This window comes from Hibiscus syriacus, unplaced genomic scaffold, assembly GCF_006381635.1.
Source record: "Hibiscus syriacus cultivar Baekdansim isolate YM2019G1 unplaced genomic scaffold, ASM638163v2 tig00111506_pilon, whole genome shotgun sequence".
Classification (NCBI taxonomy): Eukaryota; Viridiplantae; Streptophyta; class Magnoliopsida; order Malvales; family Malvaceae; genus Hibiscus; species Hibiscus syriacus.
In genome coordinates this window covers 732,127-757,849 of record NW_024063109.1, presented here as the reverse complement: position 1 = coordinate 757,849, position 25,723 = coordinate 732,127, and the positions used below count along the sequence as shown (strand labels likewise).

General features: G+C 33.5%; 3 protein-coding genes across 5 annotated transcripts; all 3 read left to right on the top strand.

Annotated features, from left to right (window-relative positions):
- The first annotated feature begins 1,019 nt into the window (after positions 1 to 1,019).
- On the top strand, positions 1,020 to 1,940 carry LOC120164191 (hevamine-A-like). Its single transcript, XM_039173948.1, has one exon. The coding sequence runs from the start codon at positions 1,040 to 1,042 to the stop codon at positions 1,934 to 1,936; it is 897 nt and encodes a 298-aa protein (XP_039029879.1). The 5' UTR covers positions 1,020 to 1,039; the 3' UTR covers positions 1,937 to 1,940.
- Positions 1,941 to 2,601: 661 nt separating this feature from the next.
- LOC120164252 (probable methyltransferase PMT21) lies at positions 2,602 to 5,392 on the top strand. Its single transcript, XM_039174008.1, has 8 exons — positions 2,602 to 2,685; positions 2,976 to 3,280; positions 3,353 to 3,501; positions 3,579 to 3,774; positions 3,875 to 4,085; positions 4,171 to 4,846; positions 4,971 to 5,048; positions 5,119 to 5,392. Exons 2-8 carry the CDS (start codon positions 2,999 to 3,001, stop codon positions 5,345 to 5,347), a joined length of 1,821 nt encoding a protein of 606 aa, XP_039029939.1. The 5' UTR covers positions 2,602 to 2,685; positions 2,976 to 2,998; the 3' UTR covers positions 5,348 to 5,392.
- Positions 5,393 to 11,347: 5,955 nt separating this feature from the next.
- Positions 11,348 to 16,526, top strand: LOC120164254 (cyclin-dependent kinase F-4-like). 3 transcript variants are annotated; one of them, XM_039174011.1, is made up of 18 exons: positions 11,348 to 11,570; positions 12,111 to 12,376; positions 12,477 to 13,023; positions 13,105 to 13,183; positions 13,287 to 13,355; positions 13,434 to 13,523; positions 13,591 to 13,729; positions 13,825 to 13,927; positions 14,031 to 14,083; positions 14,168 to 14,234; positions 14,342 to 14,450; positions 14,594 to 14,659; positions 14,800 to 14,868; positions 14,968 to 15,031; positions 15,126 to 15,242; positions 15,593 to 15,624; positions 15,711 to 15,789; positions 16,078 to 16,526. In XM_039174011.1, exons 3-18 carry the CDS (start codon positions 13,016 to 13,018, stop codon positions 16,296 to 16,298), a joined length of 1,365 nt encoding a protein of 454 aa, XP_039029942.1. In that variant the 5' UTR covers positions 11,348 to 11,570; positions 12,111 to 12,376; positions 12,477 to 13,015; the 3' UTR covers positions 16,299 to 16,526. The 3 variants fall into 3 exon arrangements, with proteins under 3 accessions (XP_039029942.1, XP_039029941.1, XP_039029943.1); XM_039174010.1 differs by lacking the exons at positions 11,348 to 11,570; positions 12,111 to 12,376; positions 12,477 to 13,023 and having other exon boundaries at positions 13,030 to 13,183; XM_039174012.1 differs by lacking the exons at positions 11,348 to 11,570; positions 12,111 to 12,376; positions 12,477 to 13,023 and having other exon boundaries at positions 13,115 to 13,196.
- Positions 16,527 to 25,723: the final 9,197 nt, after the last annotated feature.

Sequence of the window (25,723 nt, the reverse complement as noted above, 5' to 3'; positions counted from 1 at the left end):
AATTATTGTTTCAGTAATTGAATTTTTAAAAATTATGAAATAATAATTATATTTATTGAAATGTTATAAATAATCACTACGATACTAATAAATGTAAAATTTTAATATAATTTAATAATTATTTTATAATAATTTGATAAAATTTAATAATCATTTTATAAATTTCAATAATATTTAATTATTAATTTATAACAATTCAATAAAATTTAATAAAATAATTTCATTTTAAATCCAATTTGAAACAATGAAAACATGCCATGTGCCAGGAAACAATAAAAAAATCAAGTATCATATGACATTTTGATTGGTGCAAATTATTACATGGTGCAAATTAAAAATATGAGTATAGTCTAAAGGTCAAAATAGTACTGAAAAGGTTTTGGAGTGCAAAAACTGAAAAACCATATATACTTAGAGGGCTAATTTGTGAATTAAACCATATATACAAAAAAATAAATTTAAAATGTTTTGAAATTAAAAGAAACAATTTAGAATCTCTATGTGAAATAATTTGAAAAATCAATGATTTAGAATGTCACGATAAAATAATTTGAGAATTAGAATGAAAATTTTAATATAAAATGAAAAATAAGAAATGGTACTGAATGGTCCAATGGGCTGAAAACTGTGGCCCATGATCTGATTAATGACCAGTGAAAAATAACGGGTTGAATATTCTAATAAAAAAATTGAGTGTTTTAAAGGAAAATATCCAAATAAAATTTATCTGAATTGATTGGATCAACGAATTAAATATATCGGATAGAATAATTTTAAACATTCTTAGTTATGGGATATAATATAGTGAATGCCATAGGAATTTCCATTAAATTGGCTTACTGCTTGCCTGAAGTTTACGGCAAGCATTAAAATATTGAGACAGGAAATAAAACTGGGACGCTACGTTCTCTGCTGCTGCAAAATTTCAGATTAATTGTCAAACGACAAGCGCCAATTTTGTGCTATAAACGTGGAGCTTCACCACCATGGTTTTCAACACAGAAACAACTCGATCGTGTAATAAAGAAACCCAAAGAATATGGCATTCAAGCTTAAAACATCAGTTTCATTCATCTGTTTGATTGCTTTGGCGCTAGCAACTGGTTCAAACGGTGGTGGAATTTCCATCTACTGGGGCCAAAACGGTAACGAGGGCACCCTAGCCGAGGCTTGTGCGACGGGAAAGTACGAATACGTGAATATAGCCTTCTTGGCAACATTTGGTAACGGCCAAACTCCCATGATAAACCTCGCCGGTCATTGTGATCCCTATAGCAATGGCTGCACGGGGTTGAGCTCCGATATTAAATCGTGTCAAGCCAAAGGAGTTAAAGTCATTCTTTCATTGGGCGGAGGTGCCGGTAGTTACTCCCTTGCTTCGTCTGATGACGCTAGGCAAGTCGCGACATATCTTTGGAACAACTTCTTGGGGGGAACATCGTCGTCTCGACCGCTCGGGCCCGCTGTTCTCGACGGGATCGACTTCGACATTGAAGGAGGAACGGGTGAACACTGGGACGATCTCGCAAGGTACCTTTCGGGATATAGCAAGAAAGGGAAGAAAGTGTACTTAACGGCAGCTCCTCAATGCCCGTTCCCTGATGCTTGGGTCGGAAATGCACTCAAAACAGGTCTATTCGATTATGTTTGGGTCCAATTCTACAACAACCCTCCTTGCCAATACTCATCTGCCGATATTTCCGACCTCGAAGATGCATGGAAACAATGGACTTCAGATATCCCAGCGACGAAGATTTTCCTCGGACTACCGGCATCTCCGGATGCTGCGGGCAGCGGTTTCATCCCTGTGAATGATCTGACATCTAAGGTTCTCCCAGCTATAAAGAATTCCTCCAAGTATGGGGGCGTTATGCTTTGGTCCAAGTACTATGATGATCAAAGCGGCTACAGCACTTCCATCAAGAGCCATGTTTGATGTCTATGTATAGTCGATACGTGTATCTATCTATTCTTATATTATAAACTAGATTCTGTTATATGTGTTATGCATGTATATCATTAAATTATAATATTATAAATCATTTTATTGTTTTTATAAAATATAATTAAATAATCTTCATTAAACTATATTAACATTAAATTTTATGTTTAAGTCGAAAATAACAAAAAATTTAAGTGAAATATCAATAAAAAAATAAATACAAAATGTCTCCTTGATTTAAATGTGTAACCAAACACATCCTTCTTACTTTTATATAAAGTAGAGCGGTTTTGTGCCTGTTTTACTTATGAATTTACAGCAGATATTTCATTGAGTTTACTGCAAATCCCTTGTTTTTCTCCATTGGAAGAGAAATTGTCTTTGTCAATAAAAAGAAAAGTTTTGATTTTGGGGATTTTTATGCCTTCCGTATGGCTCGAAAGATGAGACTTGTTTTTTTTTTTTAATTTCCTCTGGTGAAGCTTGTTTTCTGTATTGATTTCCTATTTTTAGTTGTCACATTGGCAAAGACTTGGTTTTTACATTTTCCGACATTATTTAAAAGACATGAACTAGTGGTTCTTCTCTCTTGTACATGCACCACCGTCCTCTGGAATTTACTATCATTAGATAATTATCTAAATTAATTCAAATAAGTACCTAGTCAAACAAATTCCTTTCTTCCTTGTGCTTTCTCATTTCTTGTTGCCGCAGAAAGAAAGTTTCATGCTTTGTTTTGAAGGGTATGCAATTGGCATTGAAACTATCTGCTTGTCTGCTTTTCGTTAATTGAATAGTTTTTCTTCATTGATAGTGCTCGTGAGGAAGAAAACAAAAGAAAAAGAGCTTATTCGCCTGCACTGGCAATGAAAGGAAATGATTATTATCATTTATTATTAGTATTTTGCAGAACAATTTGTTTAACTGGATTCAATTACTTGTTTCCATTTACACGTGTAATGTTGCATTGCTTCTTGATGTTCATCACTTGTGCATGAGCATATATGTTGATTGGTGCCTTTCCAATTTGCAGGTAGCTAATTATTTCCGAAAATCATGAAGCAAAAAGATGAAAAAAATCAGCCCCAACCTGATAAAGGTTTCAAGATTGTCCCTGCAACATTACTGGTTTTCGCGTTGTGTGGATTATCTTTCTATCTTGGTGGAATCTTCTATTCCGAGAAGAAAATATTCGAAGGGAAGATAGTGGTCCAAGAGCTTTCCGAGGTTGTTTCTTCTCCGAAAGAATCTGCAGTGCAACCCCTTCAAATCAAATCCATTTCCTTCCCTGAATGCAGCATTGAATATCAGGACTACACTCCATGCACCGATCCCAAGGTAACACACCATTCTTCATTTTAAGGGTCTTTGTTAGAATGCTATATCAATAACTCGTGTTTGTTGATACAGAGGTGGAAGAAGTACGGTTACCGTCGGCTTACCTTCTTGGAACGCCACTGCCCTCCGCGGTCTGAGAGGAAGGAATGTTTGATTCCACCTCCTGATGGATACAAACCACCAATCAGATGGCCAAAGAGTCGGGATCAATGTTGGTACAGGTATTATTTGTTGGTTTTGCCATAATTTATGTTTAGAGGGTCGATTGCTTTGTTATAACATGTTGGTCTGCTTTCAGAAACGTCCCATATGATTGGATCAACAAGCAGAAGTCTAATCAAAATTGGCTGAAGAAACAAGGGGACAAGTTCCTTTTTCCTGGTGGTGGTACTATGTTCCCGAAAGGAGTGGGTGCATACGTAAACTTGATGCAAGATCTTATCCCTGAAATGAGAGATGGCACAGTTCGAACTGCAATTGATACCGGTTGTGGGGTGAGTTGCAATCCTGAAAGTTTGTGGAATTTTCATACTAAAACATGAACTAGTCGTGCTTCTATCTCCGGCCTCACTCTTGTAATCGATGTATTTCCAGGTTGCAAGTTGGGGAGGTGATCTATTAGACCGCGGGATTCTGACGATTTCTCTGGCTCCTAGAGATAATCATGAAGCTCAGGTCCAGTTCGCATTAGAACGCGGGATACCTGCAATCCTTGGTGTCATTTCTACACAGCGCCTTCCTTTCCCTTCAAGCTCATTTGATATGGCTCATTGCTCAAGATGTCTTATCCCATGGATTGAATTTGGTAATTGATAGGCATTATCTGATTTTTCACTCTATTGGTTCAAAGGCCTTTCCCTTGTCTTAAAACTAGATGCCCTTGCTTTCAGGTGGAATTTATCTCCTTGAAGTTCACCGCATACTCCGCCCCGGTGGTTTCTGGGTCTTGTCTGGTCCTCCCATAAACTATGAACACCGCTATCAAGGATGGAATACAACCGAGAAAGAGCAGAGAGAAGTTTACGAGAAGTTGCAGGACCTATTGTCTTCAATGTGCTTTACAGTCTATGCCAAACAGAATGATATTGCTGTGTGGCAGAAATCTTCAGACAGTAGCTGCTATGAGAAGCTCGCTAGCCCGGATCTCGATATTCCCAAGTGCGATGACAGTATCGAACCAGATTCAGCTTGGTACACTCCGCTACGCCCATGTGTTGTAGCTCCGAGACCAAAGTTCAAGAGAACATCCTTGTACTCCCTGCCAAAGTGGCCAGAGAGATTGAAAGTTACGCCGGAGCGCATTTCAGATGTTCCTGGTGGGAGTAGCACTGCTTTAAATCATGATGCCAGCAAGTGGAAAGTGCGGGCCAAGCACTACAAAAAGTTACTCCCTGCACTTGGGAGTGATCAGATAAGAAATGTTATGGACATGAATACAGATTTAGGGGGCTTAGCTGCAGCTCTCATCAATGATTCCTTATGGGTTATGAATGTTGTCTCTTCCTATGCTGCGGACACACTACCCGTGATCTTCGACCGAGGCCTCATCGGCACATATCATGATTGGTAACTTCAAACACATACATGAATTCTCAATCCTTTGCATACAAATGCTGCTCCGAGACTGCATTATGATCGCTTTCAAGGTGCTAAGTCTTACATGGTGTATTAACTTGTTCTCCTTTTGCAGGTGTGAAGCATTTTCAACATATCCTCGGACATATGATCTTCTACACGTCGATGGCCTCTTCACTGCTGAGAGCCACAGGTAATTGAACACTGAATCATATCTAATGGTTTGCTGCATCATGTTCCGAAAATCATAGTTGCTTTCCCAGGTGTGAAATGAAGTACATGCTGCTGGAAATGGACCGAATTCTTCGTCCGGAGGGTTACGCACTAATACGGGAATCCAGCTACTTTATTGATGCTATCGGTGCCATCGCGGAGGCAGTGAGGTGGAACTGCCGTAAAGAAGATACCGAAAAAGGTGGGGAGAAGGAGAAGATATTAGTATGCGAGAAAACACTGTGGTATTCCTCTAACAACAACAGTACACAACAGTGATCCAAAAATTCAATGTGACAAGTCTCCTTGTCAGGTTTAATTGTAAATATTACTAATCTGAAACAAGGAAGTTACCTACTTTGATACACAAAGGATAACCAGATATTCCAAACAAATCAAAAGAATCTCCAAATTCATGTTTCTCCCCGCCAAAGAAATATACCATTTTGTTCATTTGTAGATATAATCTTTGTAAACCATATATATTTATATACACACAGGGTCCTGATATATTATTATTGTGATTATTTAACTAGGTCCTGATTTATTGTTATCTACATTATTAATAGTGAAAAAAATTTAGATAAATATTAATATGTTGTAATAACCTCATACTAGAACCTAATTTTTATCCGGACCCAACACCCATATGCACCAAATAAGCAAAAACCAAATTCAAAACTTATCCCCGAAAATCTGGGGATAATCCCACCTAAAAAACCACCTAACCCACTCACTCAACTCACCCCCAAATTTCACTCCTCACATTGCTTCCTCCAGTGCAACGGGCTAAACTCTCGAGATAACGTTCTCGAATAAATTAATTCACGAGATAATGCACTCCTCAGATTAATTGCTCAAATAGGGTGAAATCTACAGTGTTGGTCGTAGGTCGCCATGCCATCCGGGCGACCTACTAGGTCGCCATGTCTTCCCGGCGAGCTATGAGAGAGATTGCATGTGTCATGCACGTTCCAACACGTTGGGCATCCGAAGGCATCCGACCGAGGGCATCCGACCGATGCCATTCGAACGAGCTATGCGAGGGCATCCGAGGGCAAGAGGAATCACACGAGGAGCAGGAGGAGTGCATGGCGACCTACAAGGTCGCCAGGAGTGCATGGCGACCTACAAGGTCGTCCGGAGTGCATGGCGACCTATGTTGGGAAGCCGCCGTAGGTCGCCCGGAAGGCATGGCGACCTACGACCAACACTGTGCAATTCACCCTATTTGAGCAATTAATCTTGGGAGTACGTTATATCGTTAAATAAAAAATTCGAGAACATTATCTCGAAAATTTTACCAACGCTACAACGAAAGAGGGGGTGAACGATTCCCAGATGAATACCTGTGTTCCTTTGGTTGAAACAATGCAAGAAGCTGTTGTTTATCAATCTATTGGTAAAAATTCAATCAACAAAGCCGATAGGGGGTTACGTATAGCATGAATACCCCAGTTTTGGCTCAGAGAAAACTACGAGCTGGGTTTGCCTGTGATCCAAAAGGCCGGTGTTGCACACAAAATCGATTTTAGAGAAGGCTTTTGTTGCACCAGCGTCGTTGATAGCTCAAAATGCAGGAATGGAAGGTGGCTGGTCGTTTTCATGGCGAAGTATCCATTCCTCAAAGAGTTTAGGCTGAAGCGAATGGCGATCAGCGACCAAAGCTTGGAGTTCCTTGCAGTGAACTTGACTGAGCTTGACACACAGGAGAATGGCAGTGATGATATAGGATGTAGTTGGTTGAGCAGCTTCCCGGAGAGCTTCACGTCGTTGAAAGTACTGAACTTTGCCAACTTGACTAGCGATATTAATTTCTATGCGCTTGATAAGCTTGTCGAACACTCCAATATTCCCAACTCCGCACTCGAGCAAGGCCGCCTCAGGAAGCCGTTCTCAAAGCAATTTCAGACATCATGCAGGGATTTAAAACGAAACCAGGTAGAAGGGATGTTATTTCCTTTCTGGGGTGAGTACTAGCCCGTGGGTATTTGAACATTTAAGAATGTTCTCAGTTTTCCTGATGTTTTAAGTGATTCAACTTTTATTGTGGTTTATTTTCTGGATTCCATCTTTGACCTGAATTATTATATGATAATTTAGCTGATGTTGAATGAACACGTACGACCTAAAAATCATTTTAAATTGCTTATGGATCAGCATTTTCAGGTTTGGTAGTGCCGAAAAAAGTATGTCTGTCAGATTGAAATCTAGGTTCACTGAATCGTTTTTGGTCTGTCTATTCTTACTTACTGTTTGACAGAACATTTCAATATAAAATATGGTTACAGAACATTTCTTAAAGCCTTGTTGTTTATCATTTGCTTTTTCATATATTTTTATTATTGGTATAATTATTGGTTCTGGAATTCAGAGGTATCATTAGACATTGAACCATTTTCAATGTGCATAGCATCTTTTATCTATTATTTTATTTAATATCATGTTTTCACTTCTGTCATTTTCAAAGTAATTGTTTAACATTTAATTGTTATATTCCTATATATGTCTAATTGTTTAACACTACATTTAAATTGAAATTTTAAATTTTAATTTGTAATTTTTGCAATTAAAATAACCGGCAAATTAATTGGTACCGAAAGGGCAGTTCAATGGTGCTAACTCTTCCTTGACCGTAACCGACTCCCGAACCCAACACGTTTCTGGTACAACGCAAATCAGGTAAGATGGTGTCTGACCCACCAAAATTCGTTTTAAAATGGTCGGTGGCGACTCTAACCCAATCAATCCACGTCGAAGTCCAATTTTGAGGCCCAACCGAAATACGGTTCCGACAACTATTAAAAAAAATTATATGTTTTTGTAATTAATTATAAATCTAAGGCTTAATACATGTTTGTTTTCCCAACTTGGAACCCAAAGTTTTCTCTTTTTTAATTATGGAAATGTTTTAATTGTGTGTTTAGTTTACAATTATAGTTTTAAATTTTCATGTGTATTCTAAATATTTTTTTTTAATAAAACTAGATATTTTTATATAAAAAATTGGATCACGTCAAATTTAAATTGAAGTATAGATTCTTTTTCTCATAGAAGTCGCTAGTTTTATTAAAATGTGAAATATTTAAAATTACAATGAAGGTCTATAATTATAATCGTAAACTAAGTACATACTTATGACATCTTCTAATAACTACTGACACAAAAAATAGCCACTAGAGATCACAAAAGGATCATACAAGAGAAATATTAAAAACCTAACTAAAAAAACTCGAATGGAATATATATATGAACAAATCTGATTGTATCGATAAATGAACTATAAAGGAGATCAAACTATTGAAAGATCACCGATAAATTGTAAATCAGAGTTGAGCGACTTGAGAAAATTATCCATGAACACAAATCACGTATCTAAATCCAATTGAATGTTCTAAAGCGTGAAAGATCAACATTATAACAAATAAGTGACATTTTGATTAGTCTTGACGATGTTAAGTCCAACCACGAAAAAAATAAACAAAAATAACGACCAAACAATTAAAAATGTGTCAAAATATTAAAAAAAATGTCATAAAGATGAAAAAAATATGTTATAAAAATAAAATTATTAAAAATAAATAAAATAAAGATGTCACATAAAAAATAAAAATAAAAAATATTGATGGCAACAATAGACATCAAGATTGATGTGGTCGCTTATCAACCAATAATAAATAAATATAAAAGCGACTTCAGGAATTTTTAGGAATTAACTATGAATATTTCTAACAACATATTTAATATTTCTTTATATTTTCTTTAAACTTCATTGAAAAGCTTTTATTTAATGATAAAATAAATTAGGGGATAGTAAAGTAAATAGTTTATAATTTTATAAAATTCGCGTAAATTGTAAGTTTGGTACTTAAATTAGTACTTTTATTTTGTTATGATATTATTTTTTTTTTCAAAATCATATCTAATATTTAGTTTAAGTTTCATTTTAGTGTCTTTCGTTAAAAACTTAACAATGATGTTGATGTGTCATCATAAGGTAATATTGCATCATCATTGAAAAAAATAAAAAATATGTCACGTATATAGTTATGTTAATTTTTTAACGGTGAGGTGTCAAATTGAAACCTAAATTAAATGTTAGGTATGATTTTGAAAAAAAATAAATATAAATACTAAACGAAATAAAAGTAGTAATTTATATACTAAACTTGTAGTTTACCTTAAAATTAATTAATTAAAGTTGGACCAAAGTAAAATTAATTAATTAAACAATAATAACCAATCAAAATTGAAAAGTAAATATTTATTAAGGCCCAATGTAAAAATAAGTGAATAAATTCTTTTTTTTTTGTTAAAAATAGTTGCATAACGTTTTTTTCATTACATTTTTAAGTGTCTACTATTAAAAAAAATCTCAGTAAGTGACACGACACATTCATATATATTTTTATTTTTTTAAAAACTAAAACATTACTTAAAAAAAATTAAAAAATCCCCCCACCGTCCCTTTCTTCTCATCCGCCCTTGCTTTCTCTCCCTTCCATCCCCCAATCTTTGAAATGTCACCACCTGTTGAATTTTGTTCAGAGCAATGTGAGGAACTCAATGTGAGGAACTCAATGGTGATGGTCGTGTAACGCACAGATAGCAGAAGCCGTCAAAATGGTAAAAAAATAGCAAAGGAAAACCTTGGATAAGGGACTTGGTTTTGGTCACGGCGACGAGACGGTCTTGATAACATCAACGGTGATGACCATGGATCGACGATGACTGATCGACAATAGAATAAACAAATAATATTTTTAAGTATTTTTTAAAATAAATATTTTTAAAAAATATAAATGTGATATGGGTCACTTAACGGCCAACAAACTTTACAGTGTAGACACCTAAAAGTGTAACGTTAAACGTTACATATCTATTTTTAACGAAAAATTCTTTAAATATTTAAAGTTAATTTTAAGTATAATTTGAGCCCTTATTTGTGCATTAAGCCATTTATTAAAGAGAAATGAATAAGGTATGAGTCATCGTCGTTAGTTGTCCTAAATCCCAATAGAGAAAGTATCAAAGGAGATAATAAATGATGACGACATCCATCCGACTCCAAAGCGTAGAATAATTCTGACTATTGGAGGTCTTTTACGGAAGTTGTTCTCAATTTGGCGTTGGAGACAACCTACTACCTTATCTCCCCTCGCCCATTACATATGGGAATAAAGTAAACTAATTTTAGCATGTGTTTATTTTCACGGTTCCACCTCTTCAAACCTCTTATGTTTGCGCCGCGCAGATCACGAGCAGACATTAGGCTTCGCAGACCGTTTGTTTTTTATAAGACATAAGCTCATGAGCTCTTCTTGCTGCAAATATGATTTTATGTCTTCAAAGGTCTTCAAATCTCTTCATGAACAATTATAAAATATGGTTATTTATTAAAATAATTTTAAATAATTTAATAAAACTATTTATTTTAAAATAAATTATTATAAAATATGGATTTATTTATTTTAAAATAATTTATTTTAAATAATTCATTAGTATAGATTGATTTATTTTAAAATATGGATTGATTTATTTTAAATAATTTATTTGTATGGATTGATTTATTTTAAATAATTTATTTATATGGATTGATTTATTTTAAAATATGTATTGATTTATTTTAAATAATTTATTAATATGGATTGATTTATTTTAAAATATGGATTGATTTATTTTAAATAATTTATTTATATAGACTGATTTATTTTAAATAATTTATTTGTATAGATTGATTTATTATTGTAGTTGTATAGATTGATTTATTTTAAATAATTTATTAGCATGAATTGATTTATTTTAAAATATAGATTGATTTATTTTAAATAATTTATTAGTAAATATTGATTTATTTTAAAATATTGATTGATTTATTATTGTAGTTATATAGATTGATTTATTTTAAATAATTTATTAGTATGAATTTATTTATTTTAAAATATAAATTGATTTATTTTAAATAATTTATTATTATAGATGTATAAATTATTTAAATTTCAGTATTGTAAAACTAAAATTATTTAAATCTAAGTATTACAAAACTCTTTTAAGTTTAAAAAATCAATTTATTTATATTTCAGTTCATTTTAGCAGTCTGCAAACGTTAAAAAACAAACAATATTCTTTTGCAAACTGTAAATTTTTAGTCTACTTTTTCTTCTGCAGATACCTACAAATGTAGTCCGTAGATTTTAAACCTTTTGCCTCTTAAAAACAAACACCACCTTAATGAACAACCGGTCCGATCGGGCTCCGATAAATAGAGAGAAATAAAAAGAACCCAAAAATTATGCGATTTCTTGGTTCACACGAGAGAAACTCCCGATTCTCAAGTCTCCAACTCAGACCCACCACAATAAATTAGGCATTTGCCTTCTTTATTCCAAACACGCTCGCAAATCATTTTGTTTTTATTTTTCACGAGAGACAGAAATTACGAAGCTCTGGATTCCACCTCTTATCGTCCTCGCCGACGGTGCTTATGCCGGTTGGTTTCCAGGTAACTAATTCCATTTATTTTCATCTAGATCTGATCCGATTTAATTTATTATTTGTGATTTTCAGTTTAGGGTTAGATCATATGTTTTTTCCTTTCTTATTTGGATCTATTTTCTGTTTGCCTTTTTTTGGGTAAATTAATCTATTGGGAATTGGATTTTCTGTTTTGTAACAAATTTTCTTAGTATTTATTGATTTCTTTCATTAATTGGTTTGTTTTTGTTGTTATTTCTATTTCGTTTGCTCCTCCAATTGTCACATACGCTGTTTGTTTGGTTTATATACAGGGATTAGGAATTGCTCTTTTACCTATAAACAGGCATTGATTTTTTTCGTCGTGATATGATGAGTCGCAGGCTGGACGCTAGTTGTGCATTTTTATTGAATATTGCTTGAATATGATAGCCTCTGCGGCTTTCTTGAGATTTCGATTTTCTTAGAATCTCTTGTTTCATGTCATATGCTTGAATCAGTGTGTCATATGGGCTCAATTAAGACGTATGTTGACTCAAGTTTCAATTGATGTTTATTTTAATGTTAGATTGCACCGGACTTGGATTTAAAGGAATTTAGCTTCCTTTTCAAGATATGGCAAAAGTCTGCTTCTGGTCAAATTGCAACCTCTTCCGGGTCTTTTTATTCCAAGAAGTGCTTGACTGGCGGTTTATCGCTAGTGGAGATTCTCTTTTGGTTTCCTTTGTCAATTGCACTTAATGCCCATCCTCTTTCTAGTACTCAACACGAGAGTTGTAATGAATTTTAGTGCTTTGTTGATACAACAACCAGTCATGAAAAAACACCTTCCAGGTACATGATATATTTCCATAATTATCTTTTATCATATCTGTTAACTGCTACTTCCTTTTCTAACCTTTGTTATATTTTTTTCCACTTCTTATCATCACAGGGCTTGTAGTAGATGATTGAAAGTTGGTTGCTAAGCATTAGCATTAGTAGTTCTTAGTTTATGTTTTGTTGTTGCTCCTGATGGGTACTGATTACTGAGGATATGTTGCTTTAATGAGCATTCTGCAACTGTTTATATTTAGCTTAAATGAGTTAACAGCAATTAAGCCTTTGAACCAAACGAGTGTATCTTGAGCTAGGAACCCTTCCTTCTGGCTGGAGCAATCATTCGGGTTGTATCAGTATGTTTCTTGGAGCCCATCCATTCCTACCGTTGATGCCTTCTTTTGGTCTTGAAGCTGCGGGTTTAGTACCAAATAAGGCTTTGAAGCCCATCCAATATAAAAATTCTGGCTTTATGTTATTTCATGCATCCAGCGGAAATTAATGGTGGATTTATCTTATCTCCGAAGCGGTTTGTTTTTGTTTTATAGTTTTAAATACAAGCTATCTTCTACTGAAGATAATTGTCACATGCCTATCCTTGTTTCCTATAAATCTCCTGAATAAAGAAAGGGTTACTTTTTGTTCTGCAAAAAAATGGAGAGGTAAGTTGTTTAATACAGGATTTGCTAGACAGTATTTTCTGCATGGTCATTTATGCTTATCAATGTCTGGAATGATGCTAGGTACAAGTTAATTAAGGAAGTTGGAGATGGAACTTTTGGTAGGGTATGGCGAGCTATTCATAAGCAGTCTGGGCAAATTGTGAGTATGCCTGGGATCTTATTTACTTAATTTTAAGATCATTTGTCATCTGTTATGTTGATATTGAAATATCCTTTTCAAATAAATATTTTCTTTTTTGCAGGTTGCAATTAAGAAAATGAAGAAGAAATATTACTCATGGGAAGAATGTGTGAATCTGAGAGAAGTTAAGGTAATATGAGTTGCTTTATTCTTGTTTTGCTTGTAGTTATTTTATTTCATATGCCTTAAAATCTGTTTGTTTTGACAGTCACTGCAGAGAATGAATCATCCGAATATTGTGAAGCTTAAGGAAGTCATCAGGGAAAATGACATTTTATTCTTTGTGTTTGAATATATGGTAAGTGACCAGCTTTTATTTGTGTTATTAACTATTGGGGTTTTCCTTAAACATGAAATGGTTCCAGGAATGCAACCTTTACCAACTTATGAAAGACAGGGAAAAGCTTTTTTCTGAAGTTGAAATCAGAAATTGGTGTTTCCAAGTCTTTCAAGGTCTTGCATACATGCACCAGCGTGGATATTTTCATCGTGACCTAAAGCCAGGTATTCTGTTTAAATTTTTGTCTACCAGATTCTGTTTATTTTGTTTACATCTACTCAAAGAAATATCCTGCAACTGACTGCCCTTTTCTGTATAGAGAATTTGTTGGTTAGTAAAGATATAATCAAAATTGCTGATTTTGGTCTTGCACGTGAAATTAATTCACATCCACCGTACACGGAGTATGTCTCAACGCGCTGGTAGGTTTGGTACATTCAGAATTTTGTGCTTTTAATATATTGTGTGTGTATGTTTGTATATTCATTGAAAACTGATCTAAGCCTTGAATTCCTTGTATTTTAGGTATCGTGCCCCTGAAGTACTTCTTCAATCATACATATACACTTCAATAGTTGGCAAGTTTTCTTTGCATTTGATAGTGATTCACTTGAGGATAGAAGTGGCAGCAGCCCTTTAAGTATGTTTTTTTCTTATTACAGATATGTGGGCGATGGGTGCAATCATGGCTGAGTTATTCACCTTACGTCCTCTTTTTCCTGGAACCAGGTGTGTTCTTGTGATTATATCTAATTATCTTTTCTAATTTGTTTGGCAATTAGGGTATTTGTCTGGCTATTCATTTAATTGATGCTAGCCCTTCATCATTGTTGCAGTGAAGCAGATGAAATCTACAAAATCTGTAGTGTAATAGGTACCCCAACTAAGGAATCGTGGCCCGATGGGCTTGATCTTGCAAGCGCTATAAATTACCAATTCCCACAGGTCTTCCTCTCGAAGTTCTCTCGCACAAATTGTAACTTTGTAGCATGAGTTCCAAGTTATTTTAGCATGTGCTGTTTCTATTGGTATAGTTTGTGTATATGAAATCTTATATAATTTTTAATCTCTGTTATTCGACATTGCAGTTCGATGGTGTCCATCTGTCTGCATTGATACCATCAGCAAGCAATGATGCTATAAGTCTAATTACAGTTAAGTGTACTCTGTTGGTTTTAATTCCTTTGCACCCTACAGCTGGAAGGGCTTTCTGTGTTTGTGATTCAAACTGTTAATATTACTTTTTTTTGGATTTCTTCAAGACAAATTGACATTATTTTTGTTGTTTGTTTAGTCTCTTTGTTCGTGGGATCCTTGCAAAAGACCAACTGCTGCCGAGGCCCTTCAACATCCTTTCTTTCAGGTGGTTTTTTATAATTATATTGCGGGACCTAATTATGATGGTAAAATGCATTTATGTTGTAGCAAGTACTCTGCTGAAGGAAATTCTTATGATGTGCAGAGTTGCTTTTATGTTCCTCCCTCTCTTCGTCCCAGAATAGCTGTTTCTAGAACAACTCCATCTGGTTTGTTTGAAAACATTACTGTTCTTCTCTTATGTTTGAAGGGGTATATTATTTTGACTCATTTGTGGCTAATATCTGATTTGCATGTTTGTAGTTGGGATTCAAGGAACATTGGAACAGCAATCAGTTATGAGGTCCTATGGGGCTCTACCCAATACGAAGTTCACTGGCAGCTTTTCTTCTCTGAAGACGAATGCATCTTTTGGCACAGGTGACAGATTGTAGAATATGTATCCATATGGAAAGAGTTTACTAATGATATTGGATGTGGGGTGCATGAGCTCGTATCTTTAAAGAGCTTTCTTGCATATTATTAATATGATCAAGTGTTCTTGCCATGGTTTTTATCAAACTAAGACAGACGTGATGCCTTTTGGGAAGTTTGAACCTTCTTTACCGAAGGAAATTACAAATAAATTTGTAATTATGCATTTTTAAGGAGTTGCATCTAGTTCTGTTTTTTTTTTTGTCTCATTACCTTTTTTTAAATTGCAACTGCAAATGTTGTTTATTCCCTAGATTTTATATAGTGGATTCTCTATTTTTTGTCAACTCTTGTAGATGTGCAACGCAAACCGGAGATGCTTAATCAGGTAACGATGTTTAAGGTGTCAATTCTTCTTCTCTAACAGTATTTTCTTTGTATTGCTGCTAAATATGATCATTGCCTTCTCTGAAGGATCTGAGAAAGAATGATAAACCCGTGAAGAACTTTACCAAACAACCCAGGTATTTGCCACCAGGAAGAAAGGCTCCAAGTAAGTGACTTTTTATTTATTTATTTTTGTTTGATTTAAATATTGTTTCCTTTTATATTCAATTATATCTTGACTAGTATCTCAATATTACCAGTCCATTGAAGTATAAGGAAAATGAAAGCAATATAAAATTTATCCATATTTGTTCTATCAATAGAAGTAGTTCATTTCTGATATGCTTTAACCTGTTCTGGTTTTTGAAGATAGATCGACATTGAAATTTTTCAATGGGTCTATTTTAGTAGTAATCTTGTTCGATTGAATTGAAATGTATTTGTGGTCTGGCAGTATCCATGAGCAAGGATAAAAATGATGGTGGAGCGGCTTCAGATGTTGCAGAAAAGACGGGAAATGTTAGGATTGGAAATCAGAGGCAGTATGTTGGGCAAATACGGCCGGCACCTATGAAGGCTGGGGTGCAGTGGACTGCGGAATCTAATGACATGTTTCTTAGGCCAACCCAACAAATACAGCCTGGCAGAAGTATTCCCAGAAAAGTAGCGGGATGAGATGGCTGGCTGGGCCGCTCCACATCATGGCTTTATAATAATTGAATAATAGGGTATCTCATTCAATACATGAATACGAAAAGAATGAGTGCTTTGGTTTGATTTGTTTTTATTTTGAGTGGTTTTGCGTTACCATAGAATAAACATGGTTTGTGTTACAGTTGACTGGTTTCTTCATATTGACGTTGCTTGATAAATGAATTGTGAGCTGTTGTGTTTTCTTTTTTTTAATTTGAATACCTGATTCGCTGATTTCTCTTCTCAACCGTACCTGCAATCCTTTTTTTTTACTTAGGGCATTGGGCTATGCTTAACATTCTTTTCTATATTATATTCTCGAATCAACTGCCCGTTAATTATTGTTCTTGCAGTGAAAGTTTTGCTTAGACGTTAAAAGAATTCAATCAATGCTTATTTCTGATTGCTTATAATCAGTCGGTTCCTTCATTTAACCTGATTAAAAGCCATGGAAAGGAAGTGAATGACATAATTAAAGAGGTTGAAAAGGTTAACACGTGCTAAATCTTTGATTTGTAACCTTGTAGATTGTATGGTCATTATTGACAAGATTGAGCTTTGCATCTTGAAGCTGAGGTTTATCGAGTAAGTAGCAAATTAGATCCATAGACAATTTCTGCCAATTTGAGAAGCCACGTGGTGGCAGAATGATGAGAAAATTGAATTAATTGGAACAGAAGTTAAAAGGGAGTCTAATGAAGCTAGACGAGCTCGGGCTTTGTATCAGTATTGGTGCTGCTTTAAGCCATAAAGATAGCACAGAATTAATCTACAGAAGTTTCGTGTATTGGTTCTTTATCTGCAAAGCAAATATTTTTCTTCACCATACCTATCAAGACAAGTAGAAAAAGAAGAAAAAAAGCACATCATTATTTATATTAAATAAATGACGTTGTATTTTATGTCAGTTGGTAAGACAATAATTTAACGCTACGGTGTTTACTAAATAAGCAATGTACGTAAACATGGGTAGTTCTGCGGTGCGGCGCCTAAAAAACGGTTAATATACGGCGTGACCGGTTAAACAAGTGACCAGTTAAAATTTATACCGGTTATGTTATATTATTTAACCGGAAATATTATAAAGTACAATAACATACTAGGTAGCGCTTATATAATGTAATAGGTAGTGCTTATATTTACCTATTTTATAAGTAAACCGGTATATTTATACCGATAGTATTGCAAATTTACCTATTACATTATATTATATTGAAAGTGTCCATACTTTTTATAAAACGGATCGATACTTCTTTTAAAGTTATGTAATTTATGTTTCAATTTTTTTAATAGTGTTTCATGTTTTCCACCTACAATATTAATTTAATAATTTCATTTGCACAAAAAATTATTTGATTATTTGATATTTTATAAAATATTATTTAGAATTTTTAATTTAATAACATTAACCAAAGATAATAATAAATATGTAATATATATGTTTATTGTTTTTAATTTAATAATAATATATACAACATCAAACACATTCCAAGTTATAAATTACAAGCTAAGGACACTTGAAGAAGCAAGAGAACAACTATCCAAGCAATCAAAAACGAGAAAATCCCAACATGATAACAACTGAACATATCATATCAATGTTCAAACTCAAGTTGTAGATTTTGATTTCCTTTTGCTTGGCATTGTATGAGATTTGAATTTTGATTTCCTTTTGCTTGGCACCATATGAGCTTTGGATTTTGATGAGCATCGGAAGTATTTCAGACTTATGATTTGGGTGGTACTCAGAAGCATTTCGGACTTATGATTTTAGTTGCTATTTGTTTACCACCCAGATCATACGCCCGAAACGTTTCTGACGCTTTAAAGTTGACCAAAAAATACAATGGTCTGGATTTCCCTCGCGTTTAAACGTTAGAAAAAAACAATGGAAATTAGGAATAATCAATGATAACATGCATATTGGCTTGGGCTAATATTTATAGTGGAGCCGAAATATATATTGAAATTCAAACTCAAATTGAAATTTAAATTCAAACTCCAATTACATATGAAATGAATTTGAAATGCAGTGTTAAATTGAACATGAAAATTGCATAATTGATTCATACTGTTCAAGTAACATGCTTTATGAACCATCAAGCTAAAAGACAATATTGATTGAGTTCAAAGTTGAGTTGTGAGTTGATGGAGTTGTCACACTTGTCACACAATTCCCTCCGAATAGGTCGATCCCTTACTCCGATCAACGATCCAAAACCTATTTCTCCCAGCACATTCAACTGACCCTTCTCCTTAAGGTGTTTAATTAATAAATTCACCATTTTAATGCTGCATCTTGTCGACACTTCCTACATTTTTTAACAATATATAATGTTATAGTTCTTATATATTTTGTATCAACGTATTTACAAGTTTAATGAATACCTTATTTTCATGTGCTTTCCTCCGTTCTTTGTATTCTTTACTATCATTCATTGACTGTGTGATGTAAAGTTCCTTTTCAGCATCACTCATTGAATTCCATTTGGACCTCACATCTTTTTTCACCTAATATTAAACATAAACGTTTCTTAATCAATACATTAACACTAAATACTAATACTACTCAATGTCAATTTCATTTTACATACCGAACCGCTCTGTGTGCCATCTCCCTTCATCCTTTTGCATTCGGCCATACTGTTAACATTTAAAATTTGTAATCAATTTAAAGTTTATCGATACTTTAATCCAATTACCATTTCAACAATAATAACAAAAAGACATTGATACTTACTAGAAGTACATATATCCACCCTTTGGTTGCTTTCGAGTCTCGGCCTCAATTTCAAAGTCATCTGCTCCACCAACAATTTTCCAACCCATTGACTCCATTTTTCCTTCATATATCAGTTTACGCAAATCAAATTATTTTGTTACATACACTTTATTCAATATACAAATATAAATAACTACTCTTGTGGTAAAACGGTTTTCTTCAAAAGAATTTGAATGGCCACACCAAAATGTGTCGGCACATTTATACAACCTATAATATCATTTTCTACCTATAATATTTAATAAAAGTATCGACATTTATATTTTTCCTTGAATATCTATTTCTACCTGCAATCGGTCCCAAATGCTTCCTTACTCCAAAACCCCAAACAACACATAAAAAACCCTATCGCGATTACTGTAATAATAAAAAATTAGGGTTTCGACAACATACTTTTCGATTCGACTGCAGCAACAAACAAACAAACTTCGCTTTAGAAACGCCTTCTGAAATGCAGCAACAATTACTCTTCGATTTCAAAAACTCGTCCGTTCTATCTTTTTTCAGAGGATATTTAGCTATGGCCTTTATATTTTCATCGGATATGTTATTTATATTTAATCGATACAAATACAAAAGTGTCGATACTTTTATGTCAGGTGTCGATACTTTCGAAAGGATAATTACCTATTTCTTTGAAAGTGTCGATAATTTATTACACGTACTTACGAAAGTATCGACACTTTCAATATATCCGGTATCATTTTACCGGTTTTATCATTTTGATATCGGTTTTATCATATTTTTACCTGTTATATCGTTGTGGATCGATATATTTTTTTTAAAGTATCGACACATTATAGGCGCTATAACTGCTTCTCTTTTAAATTCACAAAGTGTCGATCCTTATATAAAGTATCGACACTTTTAATATATCCGGTAACGTTTTACCGGTTTTATCATTTTGTTACCGGTTTTATCATATTTTTACCTGGTATATAGTTTTGGATCGATACATTTTTTAAAAGTATCGACACTTTATAGGATTTAAAACTGCTTCTCTTTTAAATTCACGAAGTGTCGATCCTTATATTAAAGTACCGACACTTTAAATGTATCCGATAGCGCTTGACCGGTTTTATAATTTCTATACCGGTTTTGTCATAGTTTTACCTGTTATATCGTTTTGGATCGACACATTTTTAATTTGGATCGACACGAACCGGTAGCACAATTTTTTAATATTTCTTCATGACTTAGACCTACTTTTATAAGTATGGACACTTTTATAAAAATGATATATACTTTTTTTAAAGTTATGTAATTTATGTTTCAATTTTTTTAATAGTGTTTCATGTTTTCCACCTACAATATTAATTTAATAATTTCATTTACACAAAAAATTATTTGATTGTTTTGATATTTTATAAAATATTATTTAGATTTTAAATTTAACAATATTAACTAAAGATAATAATAAATATATTTTCACAGTGAAATAAGTATGGACACTTTTATAAAAAGGATAGATAATTTACAATATAACAGGTAAAAATATGACAAAACCAGATTCATTATGACAAAACCGGTAAAATTTACTTGATATGTTAAAAGTATGGACACTTTTATAAAAAGGATAGATACTTACCGATAACCAAAGTTTACCGGTTACCAAATTTTTTAATAGTTTTTCATATTTTCTACCTAAAACATTATTAGTTGTCAACATAATAGGTACCGCTAAACCGAATTTATTAAATACATTTTAATGTATCCGGTAATGCTGTATATTAGCCGTATATTAACCCGCATTTCCTGAGACATTCCCCGTAAACATGGGTTGTTGAGAAAGAAGTTTAATTAGGTGAACCAAAAGTAATAAAGTTTGTTTTTATTAGTACGTGACTTGAAACCTTAAGGTTTTGTTTGGTAGAGTGGAGAGAAGATTGAAAGGATGGAAAACTACACCTCATGGTCACTCAATTATAAACGAATTTCATTTTGACCATTGATCTTTTAATTATGTCAATAAGATTATTAATTATTTGATCGTAATCTATCAAACCATCAGTCGTTAACATTTAACGGAACAACTGACGTGACTATTAAAAAATTAGTATATTTTATCAATTTAGTTATAACTTTATTTTAATTTAATAAATTTAATCTCTTTAATATACTTATCATTCTAATAATTTTTATTTATTAATTATTATATGTTTTAGTTGATTTTAAAATCAAGTGCGACCTTCTATATATATTTTCAATCCTATTTCTTCTAAAAAAAAGTTAACAATTTTTTTTTTTGGTAAATTAAGGTAGTATTTGTTCAAAAATTCTAAACCATTTGATAATAAAGATTCATTCTTCTAGAATACACAATGTTTGAACCTAAGACCTTAAGATGTATCATCAAATCCCTTAACCATTAAACTTACATGATTTATGTAAAAGCTAACAATATTAAATTATTGAATACGATAAACTAGCAAATTGTACGAATAAGAAAAATAATATATATATATAATTATGGGCCGGGCAACCCATTTAATGACATTGGACTTTCTCGTTTAGGAAAACTCTCTTGATCCTACTTATGGGCCACGCCTTGCCTTACATTAGGTCAGGTGCAGATAAAACCGCAAAATATCCCATAACTTGGAAAAATTATTATATGAATCATCTTTATTATATTGTTCATGGTTTCAGTTATTAAAAATTTTCCATGTAACTATCTTGACACAAATTTTATTTTTTATCCGCCTGAATTTCACAATCTTTTTGTTTGTAATAAGTTAAAAAAACTGCAACTATTTGTTTTGAGTACAAAGAATAAATCATAACATTATCTTTTTTTATAAATTAGGGTGAATACAATATAATATATGTTCAAAGACTTTTAAACCTTTGATAATGAACACTCATAGCCATGCATATGCGGTGCTCAAACTCGAGACCTCAAAAGACAACGATAAATTTCTTAACCATTGAGGTCGCTTGGTTTATAAATAACCGTGAAATCTTAAACGCTTCACTTATGGTCAAACTAGGATATAATAGTTAATTTCCCCAAGGTTAAACAAAGTTTAATGTTCATGTCAACAGCACATTGATGGTAAGCATTTTACAAAGTTTAATGTTCATGTCAACAGCACATTGATGGTAAGCATTAAACAATGTATAGGCAATTAAGTAACAAGCAATTGCACATGATCACACATTCCATAATTAGCTATTTTCTTTTGAACATTCAAAGCTCAGTGTTCATCTACTTTGCAATATTCCTGCCATCTATTAGGGCGATCCACAAGTACTCATATAAATTACTCTTTAATGTTTCTGTTCAGTAATAATTGAGAAAGTTGAGGGTCCAATTTGTATATTAAAATTTTCGACAACAGGGACAAAAACTGATTGATGCTTCCTGGTGAGAACTACAACAACAACAAAACTCAATTCCAATATACAATGGGGTAAGGGGGAAATAGGATAGTAGGCTGTCCGTTGAGAGTAGCTTTCGTGGAAGAACTCAGATGGCATATTAATTATACACGTATTGTATGTACGTGTTACGTACGTACGTGCATCTGACTGTACCTCAAATGAAATATAAGCACGTGTCCCTGTGCATGGGATCCCACGCCAAGTTTAAATAAAACTAAACGGAAAGTCAAAGCATGTTTACTGAATTATTATTAAAAGACAAACGCAGTGATTTAGTTAAAATAATGACGAATTTATTCCCTGGAACAGCGACGCTCTTATCTGTAAAGTCAGAAAATGACTTGGCATGAAATCAATCAGGACATGCCCCAGCTATATCTATTGCAAATAAAAACAATATACTCTTTCTTTAGTGTTTATTTGCCTTTGCAAGTAGGGTTTAGGGTCCCACATAGGGTTTTGATATCATCATCAAAAGGTGGATTTAGTTTAGCTTGGTAGTGGTATCCACCCCTAAACTCTATATTCAAAGTGAGGCACGATTCCATCTTCTTCTTCTTCTTCTTTTCTGGCTGCTTGTCCCATCCCACATTGTCGCATTCACAAAAAATTAATAATTATAATTAGTGTTTTGCATAAAAAAAGAGTTTAATTTATATTAAAATAGTGGTGAGGAAAGTTGGGTTAGGGTTAGAAAACTCATGCATTAATTCTTCAAGGTTTATAAAATGGTTTTTTATGACAGAGAAAGAGAGGAAGATGAACAGATGCTGAGTGTTTATTTTATTGTGCAAGTAGGGTTTGTTATTAGTGGTAATGCGTAGACGCATAAGTTAGCAGTAGCAGAGAGAATATAAAATGAAGAGCTAAAAAAGTAGAAACTTATATCGATTACAAAAACCAGTTCGTAGATACAATTAATGTATGAAACGGAGGCTGTCCTGGTTTTGGCCCATAGTATCCCACTCGCCCATACTGGTTTACCTTCCTACGCCATGGGCTGGCTTGTATTAAATTTTCCTCTTTCTTTTTCCTTCCCTCACTGTACGGAAATCTAAAATATTCCCGTTTCAACGCTCACCCTTTCTTTGATCCTCACAAGTCACAACTTGCTTATCTTTTATTTCATCAATTAATAAGTAAAGGACTGTGACCGAAACTTCGTGGTCACAGCCTTAACTAATCCAAGTTCAAATATCTTGGAGCTTACATCTCAATTTTATCCCCTTATCAAAATTTAGGATAAACTACTTATTTAGTATCTAAACTATCAGCTTTGGTTCGTTTTAATACTTCGCTTTTATTTTTTTTAAATCATACTAACGTTTAGTTTTGTTTCGTTTTAGTATCATGTCGTTAAAAACTTAACGGATGGGCTGACGGAGCATAGCTTCGGTGGATGGACGACCAATCTAAACGGTGGACCACAAGAGAATGACGAGCCGACTAACATAGTCCAGTTTCAGGTTCGTCGAACGGTTGATGATGGAGATCGAATGATGAAGTAGTCGAAGAGTCTATCATCGATCTGGGAAGATTGAGGCATTTTCCGATGAAACGAAGGCCAAAATCACATTTAGGGGATCGAAATGGTGCAGGCTGAAAAGTTTGAGATTTATCGGCCGACGGATGCGACAGCCAACGACTGTAAACGCGGCAATCGACAAGCCCGTCCATTAAGTTTTTAACTGCAATGGTACTAAAATAAAACAAAAATTAAATGTTATGTACGGTTTTGAGAAAACTGAAAGTTTAGGTATTAAAATGGACTAAAATTAATAGTTTAAGTATTAAACTCGTAATTTACCCTAAAATTTAAAATCAATCTAATTATAAAAATTATTTTAATTTAAATTTAAATTGACTCATACACAAACAGATCTAAATCACAATTTAAATATTTAAATTCTAAAAAAATCATATACTTTTTTAATAGTTGAGATGATTACAAATTAATATTTGAATAGAATCTTTTTTAATTATTGACAACACATTCTACAAACATAACTGCTCAAATTTAAATCCTCTAAGAAAAAAACACTCTATTTTATTATTGATATAACTAAATAAATTTAAATAATTTGATTTTAAAAATTCGAATCTGAAACTATTGTTTTATATAAAAGAAGTGTAAACCACAAACAAGGAAGCTCCAAGATATTCTGAATCTGATCCAGTAATTAACCAGGGAAGCATGCAGGTAGCAAGAGAGTGAGAGTGTAGGAAGATGAGATAGAGAGAGAGTCTGGGGGTCAAATGCCCAAAAAAGAGAGAATTTGATGAGTCCAAAAAAGTAGTTGCTGCACTAACTTTGAACCTGGTCAATAAAAGCAGTGATATTTTTGGTGACAGAATTGAGAACAGCTAATCATGTCTGAAACCGATGTGCTTCATTTAGCAAGAATATACGGCACGTAGCAACAGACATAAAGGAATTGGTTAGATTGAAGAAAGGGTAGGGTGATGTCAAATTCCAACAAAAATAGTATTAGTGGGATATCCAAAAAGGAGCAGGATTTTGCTTTGATCACTCTCTTTTTTTAGTGAATGAGGTTCTGTGATGGCTACCCATTATGGTAAAACCAAACCCAAAAGCAGATTTCTTGGAAGCTATGGCCAAGTGAATGTCATCTTCAAACCTCGGTGGGAGATCTCTCACTATCTTCTCGCCTCGCAAATAAAACAAATCATAGCTGGATCCCAACTACCCTTTCAGATTTGGATAATCTGATTTCCAAGTCATTCACCACAGACCTTCCGGTGCAACTTTTCTCTTACTTTACTGCCTTTAAATCTTTTTCATAATATACAGTGCAGATTAAAATTAATTAAATAATTAGGGGCCAACTGACGTTAATGACGCAGTGCTTAACCAACCAACAACAACTTTTCATTATAAAAAATCTGTAAAAGCAACCAAAATTCTGGTCTAAAAATGAGACAAATTGTGTGCGTGAAAAGGTACTTGATTTCAAAACTTCTCTTCACGTAGGTTGTGACAGTGAATTATAATAATCTATTAATGGTATACTTGATTCTCAAACTTTTTTAAAAAAATTATTTTAATTTATGATTTTTTTTCCAACTCAATGTGACCCTTAAACAGAAGAAAAAACTAATTTGACCATTTGACCAACGGAATTGAACAACGTTTCTTCTTCCTCCATTTATAAATCAAAATTGCCCAAAAGGTACGTCATGTACTCCTCTCATCAGTAGTTCCTCATGAATGTTTATGACC

Bases quoted from the DNA above. Each gene is read 5' to 3' on its own strand.
- LOC120164191 (XM_039173948.1), top strand. From the start codon at position 1,040: ATGGCATTCAAGCTTAAAACATCAGTTTCATTCATCTGTTTGATTGCT.
- LOC120164252 (XM_039174008.1), top strand. From the start codon at position 2,999: ATGAAGCAAAAAGATGAAAAAAATCAGCCCCAACCTGATAAAGGTTTC. The intron at 3,281-3,352 runs GTAACACACCAT...TTGTTGATACAG, and splicing joins CTCCATGCACCGATCCCAAG to AGGTGGAAGAAGTACGGTTA. The intron at 4,847-4,970 runs GTAACTTCAAAC...CTCCTTTTGCAG, and splicing joins ATCGGCACATATCATGATTG to GTGTGAAGCATTTTCAACAT.
- LOC120164254 (XM_039174010.1), top strand. From the start codon at position 13,076: ATGCTTATCAATGTCTGGAATGATGCTAGGTACAAGTTAATTAAGGAA. The intron at 13,928-14,030 runs GTAGGTTTGGTA...CTTGTATTTTAG, and splicing joins GAGTATGTCTCAACGCGCTG to GTATCGTGCCCCTGAAGTAC. The intron at 14,235-14,341 runs GTGTGTTCTTGT...TCATTGTTGCAG, and splicing joins CCTCTTTTTCCTGGAACCAG to TGAAGCAGATGAAATCTACA.